Raw genomic sequence first — 24212 nt, forward strand, 5'->3', positions numbered from 1 at the left:
CATGTATGGTTGTGCCAGTTATGCCCACCCCAACTCTAGAAAACTCTAGTCGCATCATAGTACATATGACTGGTGATCCCTGGAGTTATTCTGTGCAGCTCACAGAGTAAATGTGATAGTCCTGCTTAAAGGGGCCTATGAGGGAAGCATAGCCTGACAGTTGCTCCATCTGGGGTAAGGAAGGGTGGTGTAGCAGAGTTAGATGCAAAGGAACAGCAAGACTAGGGTCGGAACAGAGAAAAAACAAAGGAGCTTGAGGTAGGAAACAGGGTGGGGACAAGAGATCAGGTAGAGAATGGATTAGTCCATGGGTAGAGCATGGTGGGATGAAGCCCAGACAAGGTCTTACTTACACCTTGTGGACTCCTCTCTCTAGGCAATTTCAGCGCCTCACTCCCTCCTACTTCAACATGGTATTGATTGACAAGCAGGGAATTGACCGGGAACGCTACATGGAACCTGTCACCCCCGAGGAAATCTTCACATTCATTGATGACTACCTATTGAGCAACGAGGAGCTGATCCAGCGCCAGGAGCAAAGGGACATGTGCGAGTGAACTTGAGCCAGGGCACGGATGGAGGTCAAGAGAAAACTCTCCTAGTCGGCCGAAACTGGGGTCTGATAAAAGGCAGAGATGGTTCCCCGCGGTTCTAGGTATAGGACTCTGAGGTGGGTGAGATTCACCAATTCTGGGACATTCCCAGGGCCCTTTGTGGGGCTGTGTAATAGTTTCCCTAAGCAAGTCTCTGCTTTAAGTAGCACTGGAGGAGCATACGAAGCTAGGCAGGGACTGAGGACAGGTCCTGGGCAATGGGCTGGGGGTGAAAGTCTTCTTTTCGCAATCTGGTCTCCTGCGCTACTCTCCAAAGTCTTCCAAGATAAGTAAATTCTCAATTCATACACCAACTGGCTGTTTGAAATGGTTCCTCTACCCGAAGATGACAGCAGAGGGCAGCAAATCACAACAGATAAGCAGGACATGTAAGTAAGCAAGTGTAGGGGGATTTTCCCCTACAGGTGAGCTGTATCATTGGAGGCACTGGGTGGGAGCTTCAAGATCTTGAGTTTGTCCTTTGCTCTTTTAGGGGATTGGCTTACAAATGTGATGTTAACCATTGCTTCATGTAAAAATAAGGAAAATGTGGCCATGGGGGGCCGCTGAGGAAGATGGATCAGGCCAGAGCAGAATGTTTGGTCCTCGCCCCTCTAGCTCGCTCATAGGCAAAAATCTCGTCTTACTGAGCCTCCAGTTCCCCAGCAAAAGGCAGCCAGGGCTGTCCCTTCCTCAGGGAAGCCCTCAGCTCATGATCTAGGCAACCTGTAAACCATCACTCCAACCCTCTGTAGAACTAGTGGAGAAGGAAAAAAAAAAAGATTCAGCTTCATGTATTATTCAGATCCTTTTTTTAAAAAAAAAGATTTTTATTTATTTATTTGACAGAGAAAGAAACAAGGAGAGAGGGAACGCAAGCAGGGTGAGTGGGAGAGGGAGAAGCAAGCTTCCTGCTGAGCAGGGAGCCCGATGTGGGGCTCCGATACCAGCAACCCTGGGATCATGACCTGAGCCGAAGGCAGATGCTTAATGACTAAGCCACCCAGTCGCCCTACTCCGATCCTTAAAAAAGAAATATGAAAGAGAGAGAGAGAGAACATAAGCAGCAGGGAGCAGCAGAGGGAGAGGGAGAAGCAGGCTCCCCACTGAGTGGGGAGCCTGATGAGGGGCTCGATCCCAAGACCCCAGAATCATGACCTAAGCCAAAGGCAGATGCCCAACAGATCCATTTTAAGAGGTGAGCAGACAGCAGGTAAGAGTTGCCACAACCCCAAATCAAGCTTTAAGATCCAGGCCTGAAAGTAAATTTGAGGCTGGGCCATTTTGAAATACAGCAACACTTTACAGTGTGTCCTTAAATATTTGAGAAAAGATATCCTTCCCGTGCTGCTGAGAACCTTCTTCTTTTTTCCCCCCTTCTTTGCAAATTTTATTTTATTTATTTTTTATTAACATATAATGTATGAGAACTTTCTTTTTAACTCTCATGGAACCCAGGGTCATTTCTCCTTCGGCTTTGCCTAGGGGTCCCCAGTAGAAAATTACAGGGGAGAAGAAAGCAAGCTGAGTGGAGAGGCAGAGCTAATGCTTGAATCCTCACTATGTACTGAGTGCCATTCTAAACACTCTATCCACCGACTTGGAATCTTTACAAGAACCTTCTCAAGCAGGTCCTGTGATTAGTCCCATTTCACAGATGATGAAATTGAGGCTGAGAGCGGTTAGGCAACTCGCCTGAGATCAGACAGCTAGTAAGTGCAAGCTGGGATTTAAACACCAGCAGGCTGGCTCTGGAGTCCATGTTCTTAAATATTATGCTGTACTGCCCTTGCCTTTTTGACTTGTCATTTCAAGACAGCTGACTGCTCCAAGCAAAGATAAGGGTTTCAACTTCTCTAAGTAATCCTACTCAGCACAAGACTTGGGAGTGGACCCAGGAGGAAAGAGGAAACTGGGAGCTCTCAACCCAAGAAAATCCACTCTCCAAAGAAGAGGAATGGGATAAAAATCATGAGCCCAGAACAGAGAGGGTAGTAGTGAGTCAGAAAGAAGTTCTTCCCACTGCAGGCTTAGTGGAAATCTCCTTTGTAAAATGCAAAATAAAAAGTGAGGCAGTGGCTGAGTGGACCAGGACATGAAGTGAATGATCAAACTTGGAGCAAAAAAAGTCCCTTCTCCCTCTTCCCTCCAGGGAAGTACAGGAGCTTGGAAAGTCAAAAGACAAGTTATGGGCAGAAGACAAAATACAATGAGCTAATGTGGGAAATCTCCGGTCAGACTAGGTCTATGGTTCCAAAGGCAAAGATTGCACATTAGTCAGAATAAATGCCCTGCCTTGTCTTTATCACTTATACTTCAAGTGGCAAGCCAGGGCATGCTAGCCAGTCAAAGGCCCAAATGACAACATGAATGACAACCTGAACTGAGTTTCCACCTGGGCCTGATAGAAATGTTCCTCTAGCTTCGAAAACCTGAGCAGCTTTTCTTTTTATTGAGTAGTCAGATAGGCAAGTCAATATTGCTTTATTTAGGTTAAGCCTCACTGTAACCTCTTTTGCCTTATGATTCAGAAAAATTCCAGCCTCTAAAGTAGGGGGAGGGGGCGGCAGCAGAATCAAGCTCACAGTCAGACAAGGGGGCTCGCCTCACCCCAACCTTGTTCATATCTGTTTTTCTCTCTCTGCCTCCCAACTACCCCCACCTCTCCATCTCCCCATATATCTAAAACACACACATACACACACACACACACTAATGTGCACAAGCCATTGAGTCCATCAGCTGGTTAGATAACATTCAAAGCATCCTGATTATCCTACCTTGTAGACTAAACTATTTCTTTGAGATATTTTAGAAAAAGAGTCATCCCTTCCTTTGAATCTTCACCCATAACACATATAACGCCCTTGCAGAAGTAGTATGATACAGTGGAATCAGACCTTGATTCAAAGGCCCAACTCTGTCGTACGATGGTGGACTTGACTTTCCTCTTCTATAAAAACGGAAATTTCTCTACTTCATAAGGTGCTTGGAGAAATTAAGGAAATGACATATAATGTGTCTAGCATAAAGCTTTGTACATAAAAAACATTCAATATATATTGATGTCTTTTTGCAAAAGAGGTCAAGAATCACTTGGGCTCTCCCTCGAAACCCAGGACCTTATTTCTGAGATGGGTTGCTTAGCATCTGTGTTATTTATTTCCCAAAACTAAATAATGGTAGAAGGGGTGAAGGGAAAAAGCCCTACCTCCTAGAGATATCGAAGGATCCAGAAAGAAACACAGCAGAGAACATCTTCCTTCCCCTGTGCACAGCTTTCTCCTTCTAGTGATAGGGGGCTAGAAAGCTCAAGAAGGAGTTCCTTTGGTACTTGAGAGAGAAAGAAAAGTGGTGCCAATTTTAAGATGGTTTCTCAGGTCTCTCCCTAGATACCAAACACAAAGGTCAACAGGTCAGAGCTCAGCAGAGGTATCAGGCAGCAACATAGGGAAAGGGAAATTTTCTTCCAATCAGTGCAGTGTATGCTTAGGGAAGGTATTTGTCTCTTTGGTTCTTTCCCATCAAGCCACTGAACAGAAACTGCAGTAAGTGAGGACATGAGAGAGAAAAGCCTCAGTTGAACTAACAAATGCAAACACTTGGCAAGTGAGAAAGCTTTATTGAAGCACAGTTACATTTCAGGGCATGGAGAACAAAGGAGCGAGTTACAGACGAGGATTCCAAATTATGCTTTCCATTATAGCATCAAGCCATACCAAACAAACCTTTTAAAAAACATTCCTCCATTTGGCTCACCTATACAGTAGAAACCACAGCAGCTGCCCTTAATCTAATGGCCCTTCTAGGAGAAATCAGCAGACTCTACCAAAGGGGATCTTTTCTCTGGTATAGACTCCTTTCACAAACAATTTTGTGTAGATACACTTGCAAGGATAAAAAGGTCCATTTGGTACAGTGAGTTTCAGAAAAGAAACTCAGGTCACTAGACCCTTCTTAGAAAGGTCTCAACGCATCACACCCACATTACATTTAGGTCACATTTAGGAAACAACAGGAAAAATAGAAACTGAAGTCACTTCAAGAAGGAAGTCAGAATAACTAGGAGGTTCTCTGAACACATTGTCTTAGAGTACTAACAGTGCCCAGTCTGGAGAAACACTGAGCCAGTTTACCTTTTTTTTTTTTTTTTTTTTAGATTTTACTTATTTATTTGAGATGAAATGTGAGAAAGCGAGCACAAGCAGAGGGTAGGGGTAGAGGGAGAGGGAGAAGCAGGCTCCTCGCTGAGCAGGGAGGCCAATGTGGGGCTTGATCCCAGAACCCCCAGATCATGACCTGAGCCGAAGGCAGATGCTTAACTAACTGAGCCACCCAGGCGCCCCAACACTGGGCCAGTTTAGTCAGTACTTGGCTATTCTGACTGGCATGATAGTACATAGACCATATTCTGTGTGGTACCACACCGTGGACACAAGCTCTCAGAAAGATGTGGCACATGAAGGTGAAGATGTCTTTTATTAAAGAAATGAGGAGCTCTCCAACAACAGCTGTATCTGTATAAAATGCAAAAATGCAGCACAGGCCGGGAGACATTTCACTCTCAGCCAGTCGGGTCCTATGAGACCACCGAGAAGTCATTTGGGGCATGTCCATGACTCAGTCACTAACTAACTAAAGTGTTCTTTTTTTTTTCTAAAGCAGCTCCATTTTAAGGGTCTGTTAAAGGTCTAGTGAAGATGTCTGGAGCTGGAAGGAACTTGGGAATTTTCTTAGCATTTCAAGGGAAACCATGAGACCCAAGTGCTACAAAAACTGCTTAAGAACAAGAAGAGTTAAAAGCCAAGTTCCAGAAATTTATCAAGGTAAAAATGGAGTTAAAAACAGAAATTTGAAAGGAAGGGGGCAGACCTGCTCACCTCTCTCCCATCTTCTCTTACCTTTAGTAACCCAACCCTGCTTCCCAGAGCCTTGGCCTCAGCCCAGGCACACCTTCCAACACAGACCTGTATGAATGCCAAAGGTAGCCAGAGCTTCCTGGGGAAGGAGGAAAAGCAAGACAGGGGATTTTTTTTTTTTAAAAAAAAGCTTGTTTTAAAAGATTTTAAGTTAATTAAAGATCATAAGGATATACGCATGGACTCTGGAAATATACTAGATGAAGCACAAATAAAAACATTTGGAACAGATCTTTACTCTTGAGCCTACTTCAGAAAAGGGAAAGAGTCTGCATGACTCTAGCATAATGAGAATTGTAGAAATATGTGTTTATACACACACACATACATAACACACAAACATACACACATACACACATTATAAATCTTTGCTCTTGGTTTCTTCATGTCCTCTGACTTGCCCTGGACAGGACTGGACCTTCAGAGAAGGACGGGGACTCATAGGCCCAGCTTCTGTTTGGCCATCGAGGAACGCAAATGCAGAGTCCCTTCTGCCCACGACCCTGGGTACTGTCGCATCTTCTGCCACAGGCTCACTTCTTCCCCAGTCGAGTCCATCCAGTCCACCACTTCCCCATTACTGATCCCTGAGGAGAAACACCAGAGGAGTGGCTGAACAGGGAACCCATGCCTCAGCCACCCTCCCCCCAGGAAAGAGGGGTTACATGGCAAGGGTAGCCATCCCACAAAAGATAGCATATTAGGGAGATGGGTGGATGGGGATGGCCGTCTGGGAACTGCTCCCTAGTGACTTGGCAAGGCTGTCTCTGTGCTCCCGAGACTCAATCAAGAGACTTCAGATTGAAGAAATGAGACTCCAATGAGCACACGGTGGCTTCAGACCTCTCCTTCTGAGGCCATGACAGAGTTCTTATGTCTGACACCTCATGCCAGAGCTACTGCCTTTCTATCACCGTCAACTCGACTGGAAATTAAAAAAAAAAAAAAAAAAAAAGAAGGTGGGGGTGTGAGGGGTGGGAGAAGCAGCAGCTAAACACCTTTTTTTCCTCTAGCTATAGACTCCAGGCCTAAGGTTCGGATTGGATGTGGCCTCATTCCTACTTCTTGTACATTCATTTTTTCAACAAACAATTATTGAGTACTTACCATGTACCAGGTACTCTTTGAGGCTTCGGAGATACAGTGGTGAACAAAGAAAAAAAAAAAAAGTCCTGCCTTATAGGCAGCTTACATTTGAATAGAGGAAACACAACATTTACAAGGAAGTCAAGAATATTCCAGATAGTGAGATAAGTGTCACCAAGTAACTAAAGAGGGTGGTCGGTGGTGCCTAGATTAGGGCCTCCTTTAGCTGGAATGGTCTGGGTGCTTCTCCAAGGAGACATCTGAGTAGAACACTGAAGGATGGGAAGGAGCCAGAGAAAGGTTAACAATAATTGCAAAGGTTCTGAAGTTGGAATGAGCTTGGTATATTTGGAAAGCAGAAAGAGTCATTGTGTTTGGAGCACAGGGAGCCTGCAGAAAAGTGATATAAAGATAGATTTTAAAGGAACAAAGGGTCCAGAATCTGGAGGGGCCTGTAAGAATGGCAAGAACTTTGGATTGTCTTCTAAGCACAGGAGTGGGCCATTGAAGGGTTTTAAGTGGGGGACTGATACGAACTTACTTGCATTTGTGAAAACCTCATTCTAGACACTTCGGGTTAAGTGCTTTATATGACTTCTTAATATACAAGTAGTATTTAAGGCTGCAGGCATGAAGAGACTGCAGAGAGGAAAAAGGATTCAAGACTAAGCCCTAAAAAAACACCAGTATTTAGAGTTTGGGTAGAGAATGAGAAAGCTCCAAAGACAAATGCAGAATCAGTAGGAGCTAAGTATTTCAAGAAAAAGGGAGGGATCAGCTAGGCTAAATCACATGAAAATTCTAGTAATATGAAAGCAAAAGTCCATCATGAGCAACTGCTCAGTGGAGTGGTGAGACAGAAGCCAGATCACAGTAGACTGAGGACTAAAAGAGATGTGAGGAAGTAGAGACAATTCCTTTTAAGAAATTAAAAGGGGGAATGTAGGGTCAAGAAAAGGTTAATTTCTGTTTCTTAAAGATTGGCAATATCAGAGCATATCGGTTTTCTCCTCCAGTAGAGAGGTAGAGGGAATGAAAGTGATCAGACAGGAGAGAGAGAAGATTCCAAAAGCTTGAGGTTAAGAAGGTTAGGGTATGATCCAGAATACTTGGAAAGAGCATGGACTTTGCTAGAAAAGCCCCTCTTTTGTTACAACAGGATAGAAGATGGAAATTATCCGTTGGTGCAGGTAGGTTTTTAGATTTTTTGGCAGTAAGATGGCGGCATTCCTGGCAATCAGGGTCCCATTCATGTGTACCCATTAACAGTGCATGAGCTCAGCCTTCCCCCGAGGCCTGCACTCAGTCAATTGTGACCAGACGTTAACTGAAAGAAAAGAAGACTGCTTTTGCTATAGAGAGGCTCCGAAGGAAGGGCTACAGGTATATGAGGACTGAAAAATATGCAAGAGGCCTTTAAAATAGTCAGGACTGGGGACAGGCTCTCACCAGTGCCAACACCCAGCCTGACCCCACCCAGGAAGTCATTGCTGGCCAGAGGCTCCCGGTCCCACACAGTCAGTTCCAGGCACATGTGTTGCAGATCTTCCAGCCTCACACCATTGTAGACAAATGTGTGGTTGTAGTGGGGATTCACGGTCTTCTTCATCACGGGAGTTTTACGCTTACTGGCCTTGTTCCTCATGGGAAGGAGGTATCTGGCAGAGGGCAGGGAATAATCAACAACCTACTCAAAGCTGGCAAATACCTGTCTAAATTCCCCTTTCCCCTGGTGCAGGCCTAGCCCAGGGAGGTAGGTCGTCAGGCCGATGCTAGCACACACTCCCTCCTCCAGATATCCTGAAGCAGACTTCCCACTACCCCCACTGGATCATTCACCTGATTCAATTCCTTTAACCTGGAGAAAAAATTAATACAGTGTCATTAATAAACTCTTATCTATACTCAACCAAACATGGGCTTTAAATATTTGATTCCATTTCTCCTGGACAAGGTCCTCTTTCAAGAAAACCAACAGTCGTTAACTATAGGCCTAGCCAACCATGATTTGCTAGAAAACTTAATTCGGCAGGATGATCTATCATTGGGGCGGGGGGGAGCTGGTGTTGCTTCAGTATTGTGGGGAGCACAGTCAGTCCTAAGTTCCTAAATCCTAACGGTCAGGGGATATAGCTTTTGATTCAGGATTCATTATAATAAAGCCAAAGTCTGTATCAAAGGAAAAGTCCAGCCTGTCTGTCTACCACCCTCCTCTCTGGAAAACCACACTATAGCACAGTCCAAACTGAGCTCAGACCAGGACAAAGTGGGTTGTAGAGGCTTTCCCAGTACCTATTTTCAGGAACAGAGTTGGCTGCTGGAGGCAGTGGGATATACAAGGATAATATCCACAGAGAAAGGTTCATTTGGGCTCCTCTCTTAGTTTCCTTGTCCCAGAACTGGTTAGTTTGGTGCTGGCCAGGGACTCACCCCTTGACAAAGCTGTCTGAAGTCCCTCCTGATTTGGCAGCCGTCAGGTTCTTGGCTTCTTTGATCCACACCTGGAGCTCTCCCCCTTCCCCACCTTTACCTGCAAGGGAGGTCAGCCATAACAAGTTGATCCCCTCCCCGCTTCAGATTTCTCTTGACCTTTGCCTACAGAGCACCTTCCATCCCTGGCTCCTGAAGGCAGCAGGCTCCATGACAACTGGACCACATCTGACTTCCACTCTCAGGACCTAACACAGTGCCTGACTCAACTAGTAAGGACAGAAGTAGCAATAAATGCTTTTTAGAAAACTGGCTATGTGCCTGAATCTACATTAAGCCTTTAATTGTCAAAGCAACAGTAGAAGGTATCTACTCTTATTCTTAATTTATAGATGGGAAAGTGGAGGCTTAGAGAAGTGAAGTTGCCTGATATTTGTTTAATGATTTTTAAAAAGGGAAATCCCCTACGTGTGTTCTTGATCCCATGCCCACTTTGCAGGACGCATCAGGCATCATCAATTTCAACCCCCACCTTCCATTTTTTTAAAGATTTTATTTATTTATTTGAGAGAGACAGAGAGAGATAGCACAAGTCAGGGAGGAGAGGCAGAGGGAGAAGCAGACTCCCTGCTGAGCAGGGAGCTGGATAAAGGATTTCCTTCTAGGCCCCTGGGACCATGACCTGAGCCAAAGTCAGATGCTTAACCCACTGAGCCACCCAGGAGCGCACTCCACCACCACCACCACCCCCTGGCTTTTTAAAAGGTTTCATTTACTTATTTGAGAGAGAGAGAGAGTATGTGTGAATGAGAGAGAGCAAAAGCCAGGGAGGCAGGAGAGGCAGAGGGAGAACCCACCTCCCATTTTTAATATCTCTTCTACTAGTCCTGTCACCTCAGTCTAAATATACACTAATCTCCTCTTCTTTTGAAAATCCTTTAAAAAGTGTCACCTGGGTGGCTCAGTTGATTAAGTGTCTGCCTTTGGCTTAGGTCATGATCCTGGGGTCCTGGGATTGAGCCCCATATTGGACTCTATGCTTATCAGGGAGTCTGCTTCTCTGTCTCCCTCTGCCCCTCCCCTTCGCTTATGCCCCACCTCCATCTCAAATAAATAAATCTCTTAAAAGAAGAAAAGATCCTTTAAAAAGAAAATCTCCCTTTACTCCTACCTCTTTCTTTCACCATCAATTATCCTAAAAATAAAAAAATTTTTTAAAAAAAGAGTCCCCACTCACTACTTCTAATTCTTTGCTTTATTCACTCAGCCTAGTTTCTGGTGAAACTAGCAGAAGCTGGCTTCTGCTTCCACTAAACCACTGAAAAGACAGCCTAACGCTGATGAGCCATGTCTTCCCGATCCTCACCGGCCTGACATCCCAGTTGTATTTCAACACTATTAACAACCTCTGCTCTTTTTTTCTGCAAGCTCTTTCCTAAAATAACCCTCTACCTCATTAGCTTTCTGTCCTCTCTTCATCCTTTAAAGTGTTGCTCTTTCCTATGGTCCAATCCTTGCTTCTCTTCTCTAGTCATCCCACACACCCTTCCTGGGGGTCTTGTTGAACCCCGTATCCTATGGATTAGACCCTGCAACAGTTTTTCCAAGACTTTGGCTTCCCATTGCACCAATGGGTCAAACTCAACTCCTTACTGTTATGTTCAAAGCCCTTTTCAGTCAGGCAACTGCAGCTCCACTCCCCCATATACAAACCATAACCCCAGCACCACCAAAAGAAGGAGTTCACTACCTCACACTTTACATCCAACCCCACATTTACCATGCCTTTTTAAAACCTTTCCTCTTGCTATCTCTTCTGGAACTTCTCTTCTCACCCCATCCTCTTCTGAAGTCCAGTTTCATCCTTACTTCCTCTTTCGAGTTCTCCCCAAAGGTAACCAGAAAGAATTCATCACTCCTGTATCTGTGCTCTTTCAACATATGACTGTCGTCCTCACTACACTAAGCTTCTCTAGGGAGGGCAAACATGTCTTATTCATCCACATGTCCCTAATCACTGGCACAGCGCCTGGTGTGCTCATTTACTCTGCCTTGACCTTTAACTTCCTGTCCCTCACATTTCACCACCCTGTGCAACCACCCTTTCTCACCCCCAAACTTTCTGTTCTAATCTTCCCTCTTAATAGCTTGCTATACCTGGACTGATACCAAGTCAGTTTAATGGCCTAAAAAAAAAATGAGTGCCAATGCTAAGATATTCCCTTCTGGTTGAAAATGATGCAGAAAAGGCTTTCTTAGTAAAGGAATCTTCCCTAGAAGATGATCCAAGGAACATCTCAATCTTGTCTCACCAACAGAGCTGGCCACCAGCTGCACTATCTCACACATGCCCTGTACAGAACACCAAGGACTAAATCCAGCAAACCTCCCCACCCCCACCCCCCCCAAAAAAAACTCACTCTTTTTCCGGTCACCTCCAACAGGGAGTTTGGAGGCTGGGATGTATTTCAATGAAACCACCAACTCGCCTTTGTGTGACGGCAAGCCAGTCAGGGACTCAGCACTGATCTGAAACACAGGGAAACCTGACAGGTCAAGCAGGGCTTCTCAGGAGTTGTTGGGACCTCTTGCTGAGGAGACTCGAAAATTGACCCCTAGAACAGCTTCATGACATGAGAGAATCCTCCTTATGGATACAATCCAGGGTACCTAGGCCATGGCAGCCACAGGATTCTAAGGCAGTTCCTTCAGAAGGAGCTGGAGAAAAAACAGTGAAGTTCTTCTGCAATGCCCACTGTTTTGCTACTTGGGGGATACACTGACTAGATTCCAAATGCCCTCAAAGGTCTTCCAGTGAAGTTGCCACACAGACTCACAGGCGACAGATACCATGATGAGGAATCTTGCTACCAACATTGTTAGTAAAAGCCAAAAAGTGGAACAACCTAAATGTTGATCAATACAGAAAAGGTTAAGTGAGCGATTTTAATGCCCGCAGATGGCGCCTGGATTACAGCATGCAATCATCGAAAAGAACCCAGGGAATCCATACGTGCTGACTGAGAAAGATACCCAAGCCATACTAGTAAGTCAACAAAGCAAAATTCAGAAAAAGTATCCTGCTTATATTGACATGTGTTCATGTTTGTACATGTGAATATGTATGTATGTAAATAATGATAATTATCACTTATATAGTACTTACTATGTTATAAGTACTTTAAGTATATCATTTTGTGTCATCCTCAAGATTACACATAGGTATGACACTATAGGTACGATTAGCCCCATGTTATAGATTATGGAACAGAGAGGTTAAGTAACTTGCCCAAGGTCACACAATTAGCAAATGGCAGAGGCAGGATTCAGATTCATATAGACTAGCTCCAGAGTCTATGCTTTTAACCACTATACTACACTGCAGAGGATAAATTTTTATCTTTTTCTCCTGACCAAAAGAAAGAAAGAAAGAAAGAAAGAAAGAAAGAAAGAAAGAAAGAAAGAAAGAGAAAAACCCTGAAGGATACATACAAACCTAACACTTGTTTATTCTCCAGAGAGGAGTGGACTGGGGAAAGGAAAGAGGGCTTTCACTTTTGCCTGTGTGTGTGTGTGTGTGTGTGTGTGTGTGTGTATACATATATATACACAGTCTTTTTCAAGAGAATGGTATGTATTGCTTGTATGACTTTCCAAGATAAAAAGTTTTTTTTTAAAGAGAGCTTGCAGAGATTTGAAGGCTAGGTGAAACTCTGCTGCTAAGATTTGAGCATGCCACAATTTCCAATTTTATCTGTACATTACTTTTGATGAACGGCTGTCTCTACCACTAGAACCTAAATGGCAGGAGGACAGGAATCACCCTAGTTTTGCTTGGCCTAGTAGGCCTGACACTTAGCCAAGTACCTGGCACACAGTAGGTGCTCCACAAATATTTACTGAATGAGTGTAAGAATGAAGGAATGAATATCTGGAATGAGCAGCAAGTGGCCCTATTGTCTTTGGCTGTTGGTACCAGAACTGCTTCACTCTATTGGCTCTCTGGGCGTGATTCTGTTCTTTACTTTTTGGTATCCAGATCATAAGCTGGTGCAGACCAGACTTGCCCTTCACCTGCCTGTGTTCACTGGGGCTCCTCTCACCTAGGTCCTCACCATGGAGTATACCAATGCCGGGAAGGCATAATTCCCACTGGCTTAGAAGAATGTACCACACACCCAGATGCACAGTTTAGTGTATGGGCGAGATACAAAAGAATAGGAAGGTGGAGGCCAGGAAGAGAACGGGAGCTGAATGGGAGCAAATGGATTGCTGGGCGGGGTGGGGGGGATAGATCAGAGGCAATAAATGTAGTGTTTTAAGTTAAAATAGATATGTAATGCCAGAGTGGACTTTTTATTGTTTATAAATATCTACACAATTTATTCATTTCCAGATTGTGAACTTCAGTAGACTCTTAAAACTGGGGTTTAGCCTTTGCTAGAAACTGGTGTGTTTTTTCAGTAGCATATTTCTATTCTAGCTCAAAATAATTGCAAAGAGCAAATATCTCCATATTAATGCAGTTTTTTTTCTTTTGATGTAAGACACTTTTATTGGCAGTAGTTCATAATGGTTTAGGGTGACATTTCCAGTACCATTATATCAACCATAAGCCCCTGAAAGAATGAGTCACGTGGAGATGCTTAAGAAATTCTACATCTCTGGGGTGCCTGGGTGGTTCAGTAAGTTAAACATCTGCCCTCGGCTCAGGTCATGATCCTGGGGTCCTGGGATCAAGCCTCATCAGGCCCCATGCCCATTAAGGAGTCTGCTTCTCCCTCTCCCTTTGCCCCTCCCCCAGCTTGTGTTCACATGCATACTCGCTCTCTTTTTTTCTCTCTCTCTCCTCCTCAAATAAATAAAATGTTTTTAAAAAGGAGAGAGATTCTATATTTCCAGTAATATGCTATTGACTGGTGATAATTGCTTTCCTGTCTTTATTAGTATTTAAAGGGGCAGATTTAACATTGTTAATATTTTTTATGGAAGTAGCTATCAAAATATTGCATGACTGACTCAGCAATTCTACCACCAGAAACTTCTCCTACATCACATTCACATAAGAAGGTGAAGATATAGTACAGCATAGTTTTAACAGCAAAAAAAGCCAACAATTTATAATACAGGCACATGAAAGAACACTATATAGCAATGAAAATGAGACAGACATGTAAGTGATGACAGAGAAAGATGTCCATGATAAATAATGAATTGTCAAATGAAAAAATCAAGATATATGTACATGATGAGGTTCATATAAGCCTAGTTGTATAAAAAGGAAAAAATATAAACCCCTACATGCATATTCATGATGCTCAATATAAAATCTCTATAAAGATATCCAAGTAGGGGTGCCTGGGTGGCTCAGTGGTTTAAGCCTCTGCCTTCAGCTCAGGTCATGATCTCAGGGTCCTGGGATCGAGCCCCACATCAGGCTCTCTGCTCAGCGGGGAGCCTGCTTCCCCCTCTCTCTCTGCCTGCCTCTCTGCCTACTTGTGATCTCTCTCTGTCTATCAAATAAATAAATAAAAATCTTTAAAAAAAAAAGATATCCAAGTAGTTGATAATAGTGCTTTTTCCTAGGGAATGGAATGTACTTTTCTTTTTATATACTTCTATGCCATTGCAATTTCCAACCACATGCACACAAATCCTCTTATTCTTAATTTTTAAAATAAGCAGTATATATAGACATGGTAAAAAGTTCAAACGTTCTAAAAAAGCATACAGAGAAAACTAAATTGCTCTCTCACCTCAGTCTCTCTTCCCAGAGGCAGACACTGCTACTAGTTTCCTATATTTCTTTTCAAAAATAGTCTATGCACCATGTCCTATTTTTAGCATTGAAAATGCTAGTGTATGCATCAAAAACTGATGATGTGCTATATGTTGGTTAATTGAAAATAACAATTAAAAAGGAAAACCCTTGCCATCAAACAGTCCAGATCATCAAGAAATCTTAACTCTGTTTTAGCAATTTCATCTTAACCGGAATGATAATAACCTACTGAATTCCCATTAGGTACCAGGCATTGCCTGGCCCTTTGTGGGCAAGCCTGCAAAAGAGGAATACTATTATGATCTCCATTTTGTAGATGAATAAACTGAGAGTCACAGAAGTTAAGTGATTTACCTAAGTTATTTTATAACTTAGGTTATAAGGGGTGACTTACCTAGTTGGCAAATCCTGGCCTGCACTCAAATCCCAGGCGCAATTTTGGGCATTGTTACAATCCTGCCTGAGGTGCCATCACCAAAATAAAATTTTCCCTGGCTTGAGTGACAAAGAGCACAATTAGGACTCCCTGAATTGTTTTACTTTCCACTTCTTTAGTGAAAAGAGGAGATTGGAAAAGAAGTGATTAGGAGATACCCAGAAGGTTAGCTTGGACAAGAGGTACAAGTTAGGATGCTAGGATATGCCTAGCCTCTGGAATGTTATGAGGCAAAGCTTGACACACACATGAAAGACTTTTCAATGGAAAACCATGGCTTCATCCTTTGCCTGGCCTACAAGGAGATAACACCTTCGAACATGCAAGTGCCTCTGAAGTTACGGTCAAACTCATTCGAAGACACTACCAACAGGTAGCAGCAGAGGTCCCTGCAGTGCTACCTCGGATTCAACCTGTGTAAGGAGTTGTTAAAGAAGACTACCTTTCCGTGTAAAGGGAGGCAATGATCCAGTTTCTTGTCAAGCTTCCAGGAATCCATCTGGACCTCTGCCTCTCCAAGGAAAGTGTTTCTGCCAAAACGACCATGATGCCAAACTGAGAACTGCAAAGTCCTCTGGGCCAGAAGAGATTCTGGGATCTCATACTGTGAAAAGAAAGAAGCCCAAGATGATTAGTTCATGGTAATTCCTCAGAAAAGATTATTCCGAAATCTGAGCAACCACATCCTGAATGCCAAATTACTATGGTCCCTAAGTGCTTTGAGTTTCCTCAGTCAAAGCCTTCACTTACCCTCCATTTCATGAAAATCTTCCACATCCTATGTTAGGACCTGGAAACTTAATTTTTCCTTGACTGGGTGCAAGAACAACGGAATCTTCAAAACAGACTGCCACAGAAACTTCTGATCCCAAATGACTTTTTAAAAGGAGATTTGTGGCAGCAGCTGGGTGGCTCAGTTAAACATCTGCCTTCAGCTCAGGTCATGATCCCAGGGTCCTGGGATCAAACCCCTGCATCCAGGCCTCCCTGCTCAGCGGAGAGCCTGCTTCTCTCTCTGCCCCCTCCCCCCACTCATGAGCTCTCTCTCTCTCTTTCTTTCTCAAATAAATAAAATCTTTAAAAAAATAAAATGAGATTTGTGGTCACATGACTCTCCAATTTCACAACAATGCAAAAAAGTCAGAACACTTTTGTTCTCTTCTCTGAGGGGTTAGTATGTGAACAGATGCCCATGGTCTATCTTCAGACACATACTTGGCCACAGAAAACCATATCACCCAGCCTTGCCCTGCAGCAGAGGAATCGCTATGGCTCAGTACACGAGACAGAACATGTTCTACTCTCGGGATCTAGATACATACTCTGAGGGTCTCATCATACAGTGGATTGATGGTGTTCCTCTTGATGCTGGTTTTTCTTTTTCCTTGGCGGGACTTGTCAGGCAGAAGATAAGTCTTCACATATCTAGAAATTAAGGAGAGTATGGAGTCACTTGTTGCTTTTTCTCAAGCCCATTCTTCTCTGCTCTCCATATACAGGTGCCATCATGAAATGAAAATGCCATAGCAAGCCCTCTTAGACTTCTAGCATGTTCCTAGTCCTTGCCCCTTTCCCACATCTCCCCATGCCACTCTCAAATACACCTCATCTGCCCAGAAAGTTGATAACCTCAGTTCAAGAGTGCCCACACAGATGCCAGGGTCCAAGCTCTCGTCTCAGAGAATCAGTCAGGTTCCAGAAGCACTCACGGGTTAGAGTGCTTCTTAGCTTCATCTGCATAGGCCAGCTGGTGGCACTCCTTCACATGGATGACCAGAGTCTGTGTTTGCTGCTCATACTTCAGGGAAAAGGCAATCTTGCCCGTCACAAAGATGTTGCCGAAGTCGCCAGCTTCACTATAGATGCTTGTCATGCTGCCAATTGTACTCTGCAGATAAAGTGCCCACAGACGTCTGGCAAATAATCGCCCTTCCCACATTGCTCACATCTTCCCTTACAACAAAGCCATAGTCACTGAACAAAACAAAATCTTCAGAAGCCCCAGAGGATGAGACAGTGCATAGCACGTTTGCAACTGCTAAGCTTAATAATCAGTTCATGGCTCACCTGAGCTCTTAGCTTCTCTTCTTCCCCTCTTTTTACAAATTTTATTTTTAGTTTTCACCTGTCCCAGAAGGTAGACAAGGAGTATGGGTAAGATGAAACTATGCTTCTGGTCATGTTATATATGCTAACATGTTGACTAGCAGGGGCCAGTTACTAATTAAAACAAAGTACCTTAATTATCTGTGGGTTTCTTTTTTATTTAAATTTTAGTGAACATACAATGCAATATTGGTTTCTGGAGTAGAATTCAGTGATTCATCACATACATATAATACCCAGTGCTCATCACAACAAGTGCCCTCTGTAATACCCATCAACCATCTAGCCCATCCACCACCCACCTCCCTCCACTGACCCTCAGTTTGTTCTCTATCCTTTAGAGCCCCTTATGGCTTGTTTCCCTCTCTCCTTTTTTTCCTTTTCCTTCTTGCCATATGTTCATCTGTTTTGTTCTTAAATTCCACATCTGAGTGAGATCTATGGTATTTGTCTTTCTGTGAGCTACTTAATTTCACTCAGCCTAATACACTCTAGCTCCATCCATGTTGTCGCAAATGGCAAAATTTCATTTTTTGATGGCTGAGTAATATTCCATTGTGTGTGTGTTTCTCTGTGTGTCTGTGTCTATAGGTTTCTTTTACCTGCCTTAGCCCTATTAAGACCTACATAAAAAAGTGATTATGTCATATTTGGGGGGGAAATCCCACCAGAGGTGAAAAGACTTCTTCCTCTCAGGTAGGTATCAGCTCTGTAAGCCTGCCATTCTATTCCTGTGTGGGAGTAGGAACAAACCCCAATCACCTTAGTTTCTGATTCTCTGTCTGTCCCCTAAATACCAATTTTCATAGTTATGACAGAACCAGGCCCTAATTCTTAAATGTGCCTTTAACTTCATGATTCTGATTGATATTGCTGCTCTTTAGTCATACCATGATGCCAATTAACCCTGCCAGGGCTCCCTCATGACAATGCTCATAAATGTGAGATTTGGAGTAGACTCTGATGAAGAAATATTACCTTGCTCACTTCAGTCCTCTTATCTTTTTAGGGAAGTTATGGTTTACTGTTCACAAACCTATGATCAAGAACATCTCTAGCCCAAATTGCCTAATTACCTGACTATTTCCAGGGCAGAGGCCGAGGAAAGTTACCTAGCTGTGCTCTACGCAACTATGGTCTAAACTGAGGATATGAACAGACAAATGCATCTCACTCACCTGGAAAGAGAGACTAGGATGATTTCCCCAGGTCCTGACTCTGCTCTAGAGAGATACTTGTTTCATTCTTGGTACCCCAACATGTCTGTAGCCACAGAACTAATAGAACTTACCATGGAGGAACCGCTTCGCATGCTGCTTCTAGCTAGCTTCTGGCGATGCAGCTTCACCAGATGGTCAATGTCTTCTTCTTCCTCTTCCTCTTCCTCTTCCTGGAACAGTAAATATAGATTCAGAGTTAATAAAGTCAGAACAACTTCAAAGACTAATAAACTTCCTTGAGTGGGAGCCATAATTATTGCTCATCTCTGAGGTGTCATGTGCACATGCATGCACATTATCCTTATTTTAGGTCTCCCATTTCAGGCTTCAAAACTATATTCCCACCATCTTTCTCCAATCTCAAAAGAACAAGATAAGAATATCTCTTTCCCATTCGACTGCCCCAATCCAAACATCCCTTTACATTTTTATCAAAGTAAGTATTTGAGCTCCCAACTACATATCAAGCAATGTATTAGAAGATAGTGAGGACAATCTTTTTCTTTAAGGAATTCAGCAACCAGATTTACTTTAGGCATTTGGAGGAATCAAGATTTATGTTGCCTTTTCCTAAAGAATTAAACAGGTTGATTAAGAGCATTGAATACTAAGGTCAGCTCTAGATATATACAGTTTCATATAGTGACCAATACAAGGGCACTTACCATATCTACACTGAGGCCTGGGACAGATTTGCTTCTGTCTCCCAAGGAGCCGTTTTCATGACCCACATCTTCCGGGCGAAGATCAATCACAGATTTAGTATATTCTGAATGGAAGACCAAAAACCCAAATAAGAGACCTACTCTTTTTCATACCAAGAACACATTCAGATACATAGGACTTCAATCTCAAAGGCCATAAAGGGAAACCTACCTGAAGGCCTGAGAATTTTTCTGGTGTTCTTCTTAAATATCATTTCACCCTCATCAATAGATACCACGTTTTGACCCCCAGGCTGAGTTTCCTAGGAAGGATTAAGGGCAAGGAAATGGAAAAGGACTGTAGGGTAGGTGGAAGAATAGAGAAAGGGAAAAAAGCCTTAAGAAGAACAAGGCTCAGATCTTTGTTAAACCATACAAAGTTAAAGGAAAGATTAATTTAACCTTAGGAATTTAATTTAATCCTAGGAAGTAATACGAAACATATTTTTCATGTTTTAACCAAAACCTTAAGTGCTCCCAAGTGAATGTGAACTGAAATTTGTTTCGTTGAATTCTTGATGTAAACTGCTCCTGAGAAGGGAGAAGAAAGCGAGAAGAGAGAGAGAGAGAGGATGAGAGAGAGAAACTGATCCCAACTGACCAGTAACTAAAGCTTACCTTTTCCACTTGAGATGCAGGGGCAGACATCTTCTTCCATTCCGGAAAGAGGCTAGATTTATCCAGAGAGTCTCTCCTGGAGGAAGAATAGAAGTTATAACAAAATCACTTCCTTACCTTCCCTGTCTATGGAAGCTCTATGGAAGGAGATCCACTGGCTTGGGGTCACTGTAGTAACCAAATCCAGAAGGTAATAACCCACATCTGATTTGTCTTGAAGGAATGCAGACAATCAGATAAGCAACTTTGCACAAACACACACACTCTACTATTCCTAAGGGACATCAGGAGCAGTTGCTACTGGTCCAAGAAGACTCCTTCAAGATGCAGCAGCCTGTGGAAATTAGTGTGCCCTAGAATGCTGTGCTCAGAGCCAACAGTGGATGTACTACTGACAAGACTTGTGGTAAGGTCAGAGAAAATACTTCATTTGACCTGCTGAGGACAGAAGTCAGCCACAGTGAAGCTACATTACAGGAGCCCTGCATCCTGAACCAGACAACAAAATGGAGACTTGGGATAAGTGGAGGTACAGGGACTCAAAGGGGTTTCACCTTGTCAGGCTATCCGAGTCAGCTGTGTAGCTATCCAGACTCTCACTCTCGGCCTCCAGCGCACTCCTTCCGCTTTTTGGCTTGGGCACTTCAAACAGCACACTAGAATAAAAACCAAGAACCAATATGTAGAGGAAATGGACTCTCCTGCTGGGAGTCAGGCTTCCTTCCAGCCCATTCATACTGGTAGCCTGAGTGATCTAAGATAAATATCTGAGTACACTTAGAAAACTGTTCAGCAGTTCCTCCTTGCTGTTGGGATTGAGTTCAAACTCCTCACCATGGCAAGACAACCCTTGGGATTTTGCCCCCTGCTCATTTCTCCAGACCCATCTCCACCCTCCTTGTACTTTATTTTTAGAATGATTAAGCTCTTTTGGTTCCTTGAATATGCCAAAGTTCTTCCTTTTACTCTTTTCTCTGCCTGGGGTGTTCTTTTCACGATGACCATTTTCCTAACCTGGCTAAATCAACTCCTTCTTCAGGTCTTTCCTTCTATGTTGATTCCTCTAGATGTCTCTATGTCCCCACTGCATGTCTGGGTTAGTAACCTTCCTATATGCTCCCAAAGGGCCCCGATTTCTTAGTAGCAGTCATCACATATGTAATTATCTATGTCTTTTAAACAAATTATTTAATTTACCCAATAATTGAAACAAATGACTTATTTACTGTTTTTCTCCTCCATTAGACTAAGTTCTCTGAAATCAGTAACCACATATCTTGTTCACTGCTGTGTTCCCAATGCCTACAAGAAAAACCACCTTCCAGTGGGCACTCCTGTATTTGTTGACTGAATCCCCTCAATGGGGCTTAAAGTAGACACATAAATAAGAAGTATGTTTCAAAGACCATATTCAGAAGACTAGAATTCTTTCTCAGCTTTACAGATGACTCTGGACATTCAAAACAGCAGTCCTCATTGCTAAAAAGGAGACCATCCCTGGACCCCAAGGAATTTGTGAGAGCAGTAAGAAAAAGGAAAAAATCATTCTTCCTCAAGAATCTCAACTAATTTCACTGGGCTTCTGGGACACAACACTCTCCTGGTCCTCTGACCTTGCTGCTGTCCCCTTCTCAGGTTCATTTGCTAGTCGTTCAGCTCCTAAACCTCCAATTTTCTGATTGTGTTCAGGCCTATTCCTTAGGCTGCTTCTCGTCACTATCTAGAATTATCCCTAAATGATCTCATATAGTTTCATGGCTTTAAATATCTTCTATAAACCAATAACTCCTAAATTTATCTCTCATTCAAACACCAGGCTTGGATTTCCAGCAGCCTACTTAACATCCCTACTTGGATGTTTCAGACACAGCAAATATAAGACTAAGGTCATAATCCTCCCCAAACCTGTTCTTCCATCAATCTCATCGAATTACAACTTCTTCCTTTCATTTTTCTTGTTCAAAAATCTTAACAGTTTCCCTTAACTCCCCTCATTCTCTCACAGTACAAATCCAACCTATTGGCAAATACTGTTGGCTCTGCCTTCAATTATGTCTAGAATCTGACCAGTTCTTAGCCCCTCCACTGCCATTACTTTGGTCCAAACCACAATCATCTAGCTACTGGTCATGATATGGTCACAACAGCCTCCTGACTGAACTCCCTACTTTTACCCTGTCCCTACACAATCTATCCTCAATAGGATAGTCAAAATATAAATCCAGGGGCTTTTAAAATATAAATCTGGGGGCTCTTCAAGGAGCCTGCTTCTCCCTCTGCCTGCCACCCCCCCCCCTGCTTGTGCTCTCTCTCTGACAAAAAATAATAATAATAAATAAAATCTTTTTTTTAAAGATTTTATTTATTTATTTGACAGAGATCACAAGTAGGCAGAGAGGCAGGCAGAGAGAGAGGAGGGAAGCAGGCTCCCTGCTGAGCAGAGAGCCCGATGCAGGGCTCAATCCCAGGACCCTGAGATCATGACCTGAGCCGAAGGCAGAGGCTTAAACCACTGAGCCATCCAGGCGCCCCAATAAATAAAATCTTTAAAATAAATAAATTTTTAAAATAAAATACAATTCCAGAATAGAATTACCATATGACCCAGCAATTCCACTTCTAGGTATATACCCAAGAGAACTGAAAACATGTGTCCACATAAAAACTTGTCCATGAATGTTTAGACTAGCATTATTCACAATAGCCAACAGGCAGAAACAGTCTAAATGTCTACCAATGGAGGAATGGATAAACAAAATGTGGTATATCCATATAATGAGATATTCCTGTCAATAAAAAGAAATAAAGTTATGTTCCACACTACAACATGGATGAAACTTGAAAACATTACACGAGGTGAAAAAAGCAAGACATATTTTATATGACTCCATTTATATGAAATACCTAGAGTAGGAAAACCTGCAGAGAGACAGAAAGCAGACTGGGGACTGGAGGAATGGGGAGCAACTTCTTAATGGGTACAGGGTTTCTTTCTATAGTGATGAAAATGTTCTGAAGTTAAACCATGGTGATGGTTGCACCACATTCTGAAAGTACTAAAAGCCACTGGATGGTGTGCCTTAAAATTGCAAAAATGACGAATGGTACATTATGTGATTTTTACCTCAATTTAACAATAGAAAAAAAAAAAAAATATATATATATATATATATATATATATATATATATATATATATATATCGTCACTCAGAGTGAAAGACAGAGTCCTTACGAGTGCCAAAAAAGTCCTTCATGATCTGCTTCTCAGCCTTTTTCATTCCCCCAGATGCTTCCCATCTGCTTCTCATCCTTGCTGTCCTCATCTCCTGCCACTCACCACCTTGCTCACTCGGTTCCAGATTACACAAACACGCCAAATACAAACTCACCTTAGGCTCTTTTTATATTTTCTGCTTTCTCTGCCCACAATGCTTTTCCCCCAGGTGGGTTTGCTCCCCTATTTGCTGCATGTCTTTGCTCAGATATCACCATATTATTAAGACTTTTTCCTAAGTAAAACAGCACACATACACAACATGTTTTCCTGGCACTCCCTATCCCTTTAGCCCACTTCATTTTCTCCATAGCACTTGTCAACATCTGATTTGATACATTCATTTGAATATTGTCTTTGTCTCCCCATCCCCAAATCTAAGCTTCTCAAGCAAGGGACTTTCTTGTATTTACCAGTGTATCCCATGGCCTAAAACAGTGCCTGGCAAATAGCAGGCATTCATAGACATTTGTTTAAAAAATGAGTGAACTATGGGGCGCCTGGGTGGCTCTGTGGGTTAAGCCACTGCCTTCAGCTCAGGTCATGATCTCAGGGTCCTGGGATAGAGCCCCGCATCTGTCTCTCTGCTCAGCAGGGAGATTGCTTCCCCCCACCCCTGCTTGCCTCTCTGCCTACTTGTGATTTCTCTCTGTCAAATAAATAAATAAAATCTTTTTAAAAAATAAAAATTAAAAATGCATGAACTAATACACGAACAAAGAACAAAGTACCCAGAAAAAAAAAAAAAAGAACAAAATAACCAGAATCTATAATGTTTTAGGCAGCAAAGAATAAACTTTCCAAGTTATCACATGATGTTTGCAATAGCTTTATGAAAACAGACAGCCCGGTTGAAATCCTAGGGCCTGTAAGAGGTAAAACGGTGGTCATTTCTTGAGAAATATTTTAGCTTTATAGTCCAAGGTATAGCAGGGAAGTTGATTTCATTTTTACTTTAGAACTGTTCTTTTTTCCCCCTTTGCTTCAATGAATAAAGAACCCAATGCAGAACTCTTCCTCCAGAGAGGCAGTTTAACAATAGCT

The 24212-nt window shown here is 42.8% G+C and overlaps 2 protein-coding genes across 7 annotated transcripts in view; one reads left to right on the forward strand and one right to left on the reverse strand.

Moving 5' to 3' along the window:
- SRPX2 (sushi repeat containing protein X-linked 2) overlaps positions 1-5626 on the forward strand; it is a 29935-nt gene extending 24309 nt beyond the window's left edge. Inside the window, exon 11 of the mRNA XM_059158658.1 lies at positions 377-5626. Coding sequence (XP_059014641.1) covers positions 377-557 — 181 coding nt within the window. The 3' untranslated portion in view covers positions 558-5626. The remainder of the gene's footprint in view (positions 1-376) is intronic.
- The window catches only part of SYTL4 (synaptotagmin like 4), a 64887-nt gene continuing 44870 nt past the window's right edge, over positions 4196-24212 (reverse strand). For 3 of the 6 annotated variants that reach the window (XM_059158652.1, XM_059158653.1, XM_059158654.1), the window contains 12 exons: positions 20449-20550; positions 19895-19970; positions 19449-19539; positions 19238-19341; positions 18644-18742; positions 16956-17134; positions 16569-16671; positions 15689-15850; positions 11449-11557; positions 9029-9128; positions 8048-8256; positions 4196-6099 (listed from right to left, as the gene is read on the reverse strand). In XM_059158652.1, the coding sequence (XP_059014635.1) occupies positions 5951-6099; positions 8048-8256; positions 9029-9128; positions 11449-11557; positions 15689-15850; positions 16569-16671; positions 16956-17134; positions 18644-18742; positions 19238-19341; positions 19449-19539; positions 19895-19970; positions 20449-20550 (1483 nt within the window). In that variant the 3' untranslated portion in view covers positions 4196-5950. Of the gene's footprint in view, positions 6100-8047; positions 8257-8306; positions 8457-9028; positions 9129-11448; positions 11558-15688; positions 15851-16568; positions 16672-16955; positions 17135-18643; positions 18743-19237; positions 19342-19448; positions 19540-19894; positions 19971-20448; positions 20551-24212 lie in introns of all 6 variants that reach the window. The other 3 variants (XM_059158655.1, XM_059158657.1, XR_009350115.1) reach the window with 2 other exon arrangements.

The sequence above is a fragment of the Mustela lutreola genome, chromosome X, assembly GCF_030435805.1.
Source record: "Mustela lutreola isolate mMusLut2 chromosome X, mMusLut2.pri, whole genome shotgun sequence".
Classification (NCBI taxonomy): Eukaryota; Metazoa; Chordata; class Mammalia; order Carnivora; family Mustelidae; genus Mustela; species Mustela lutreola.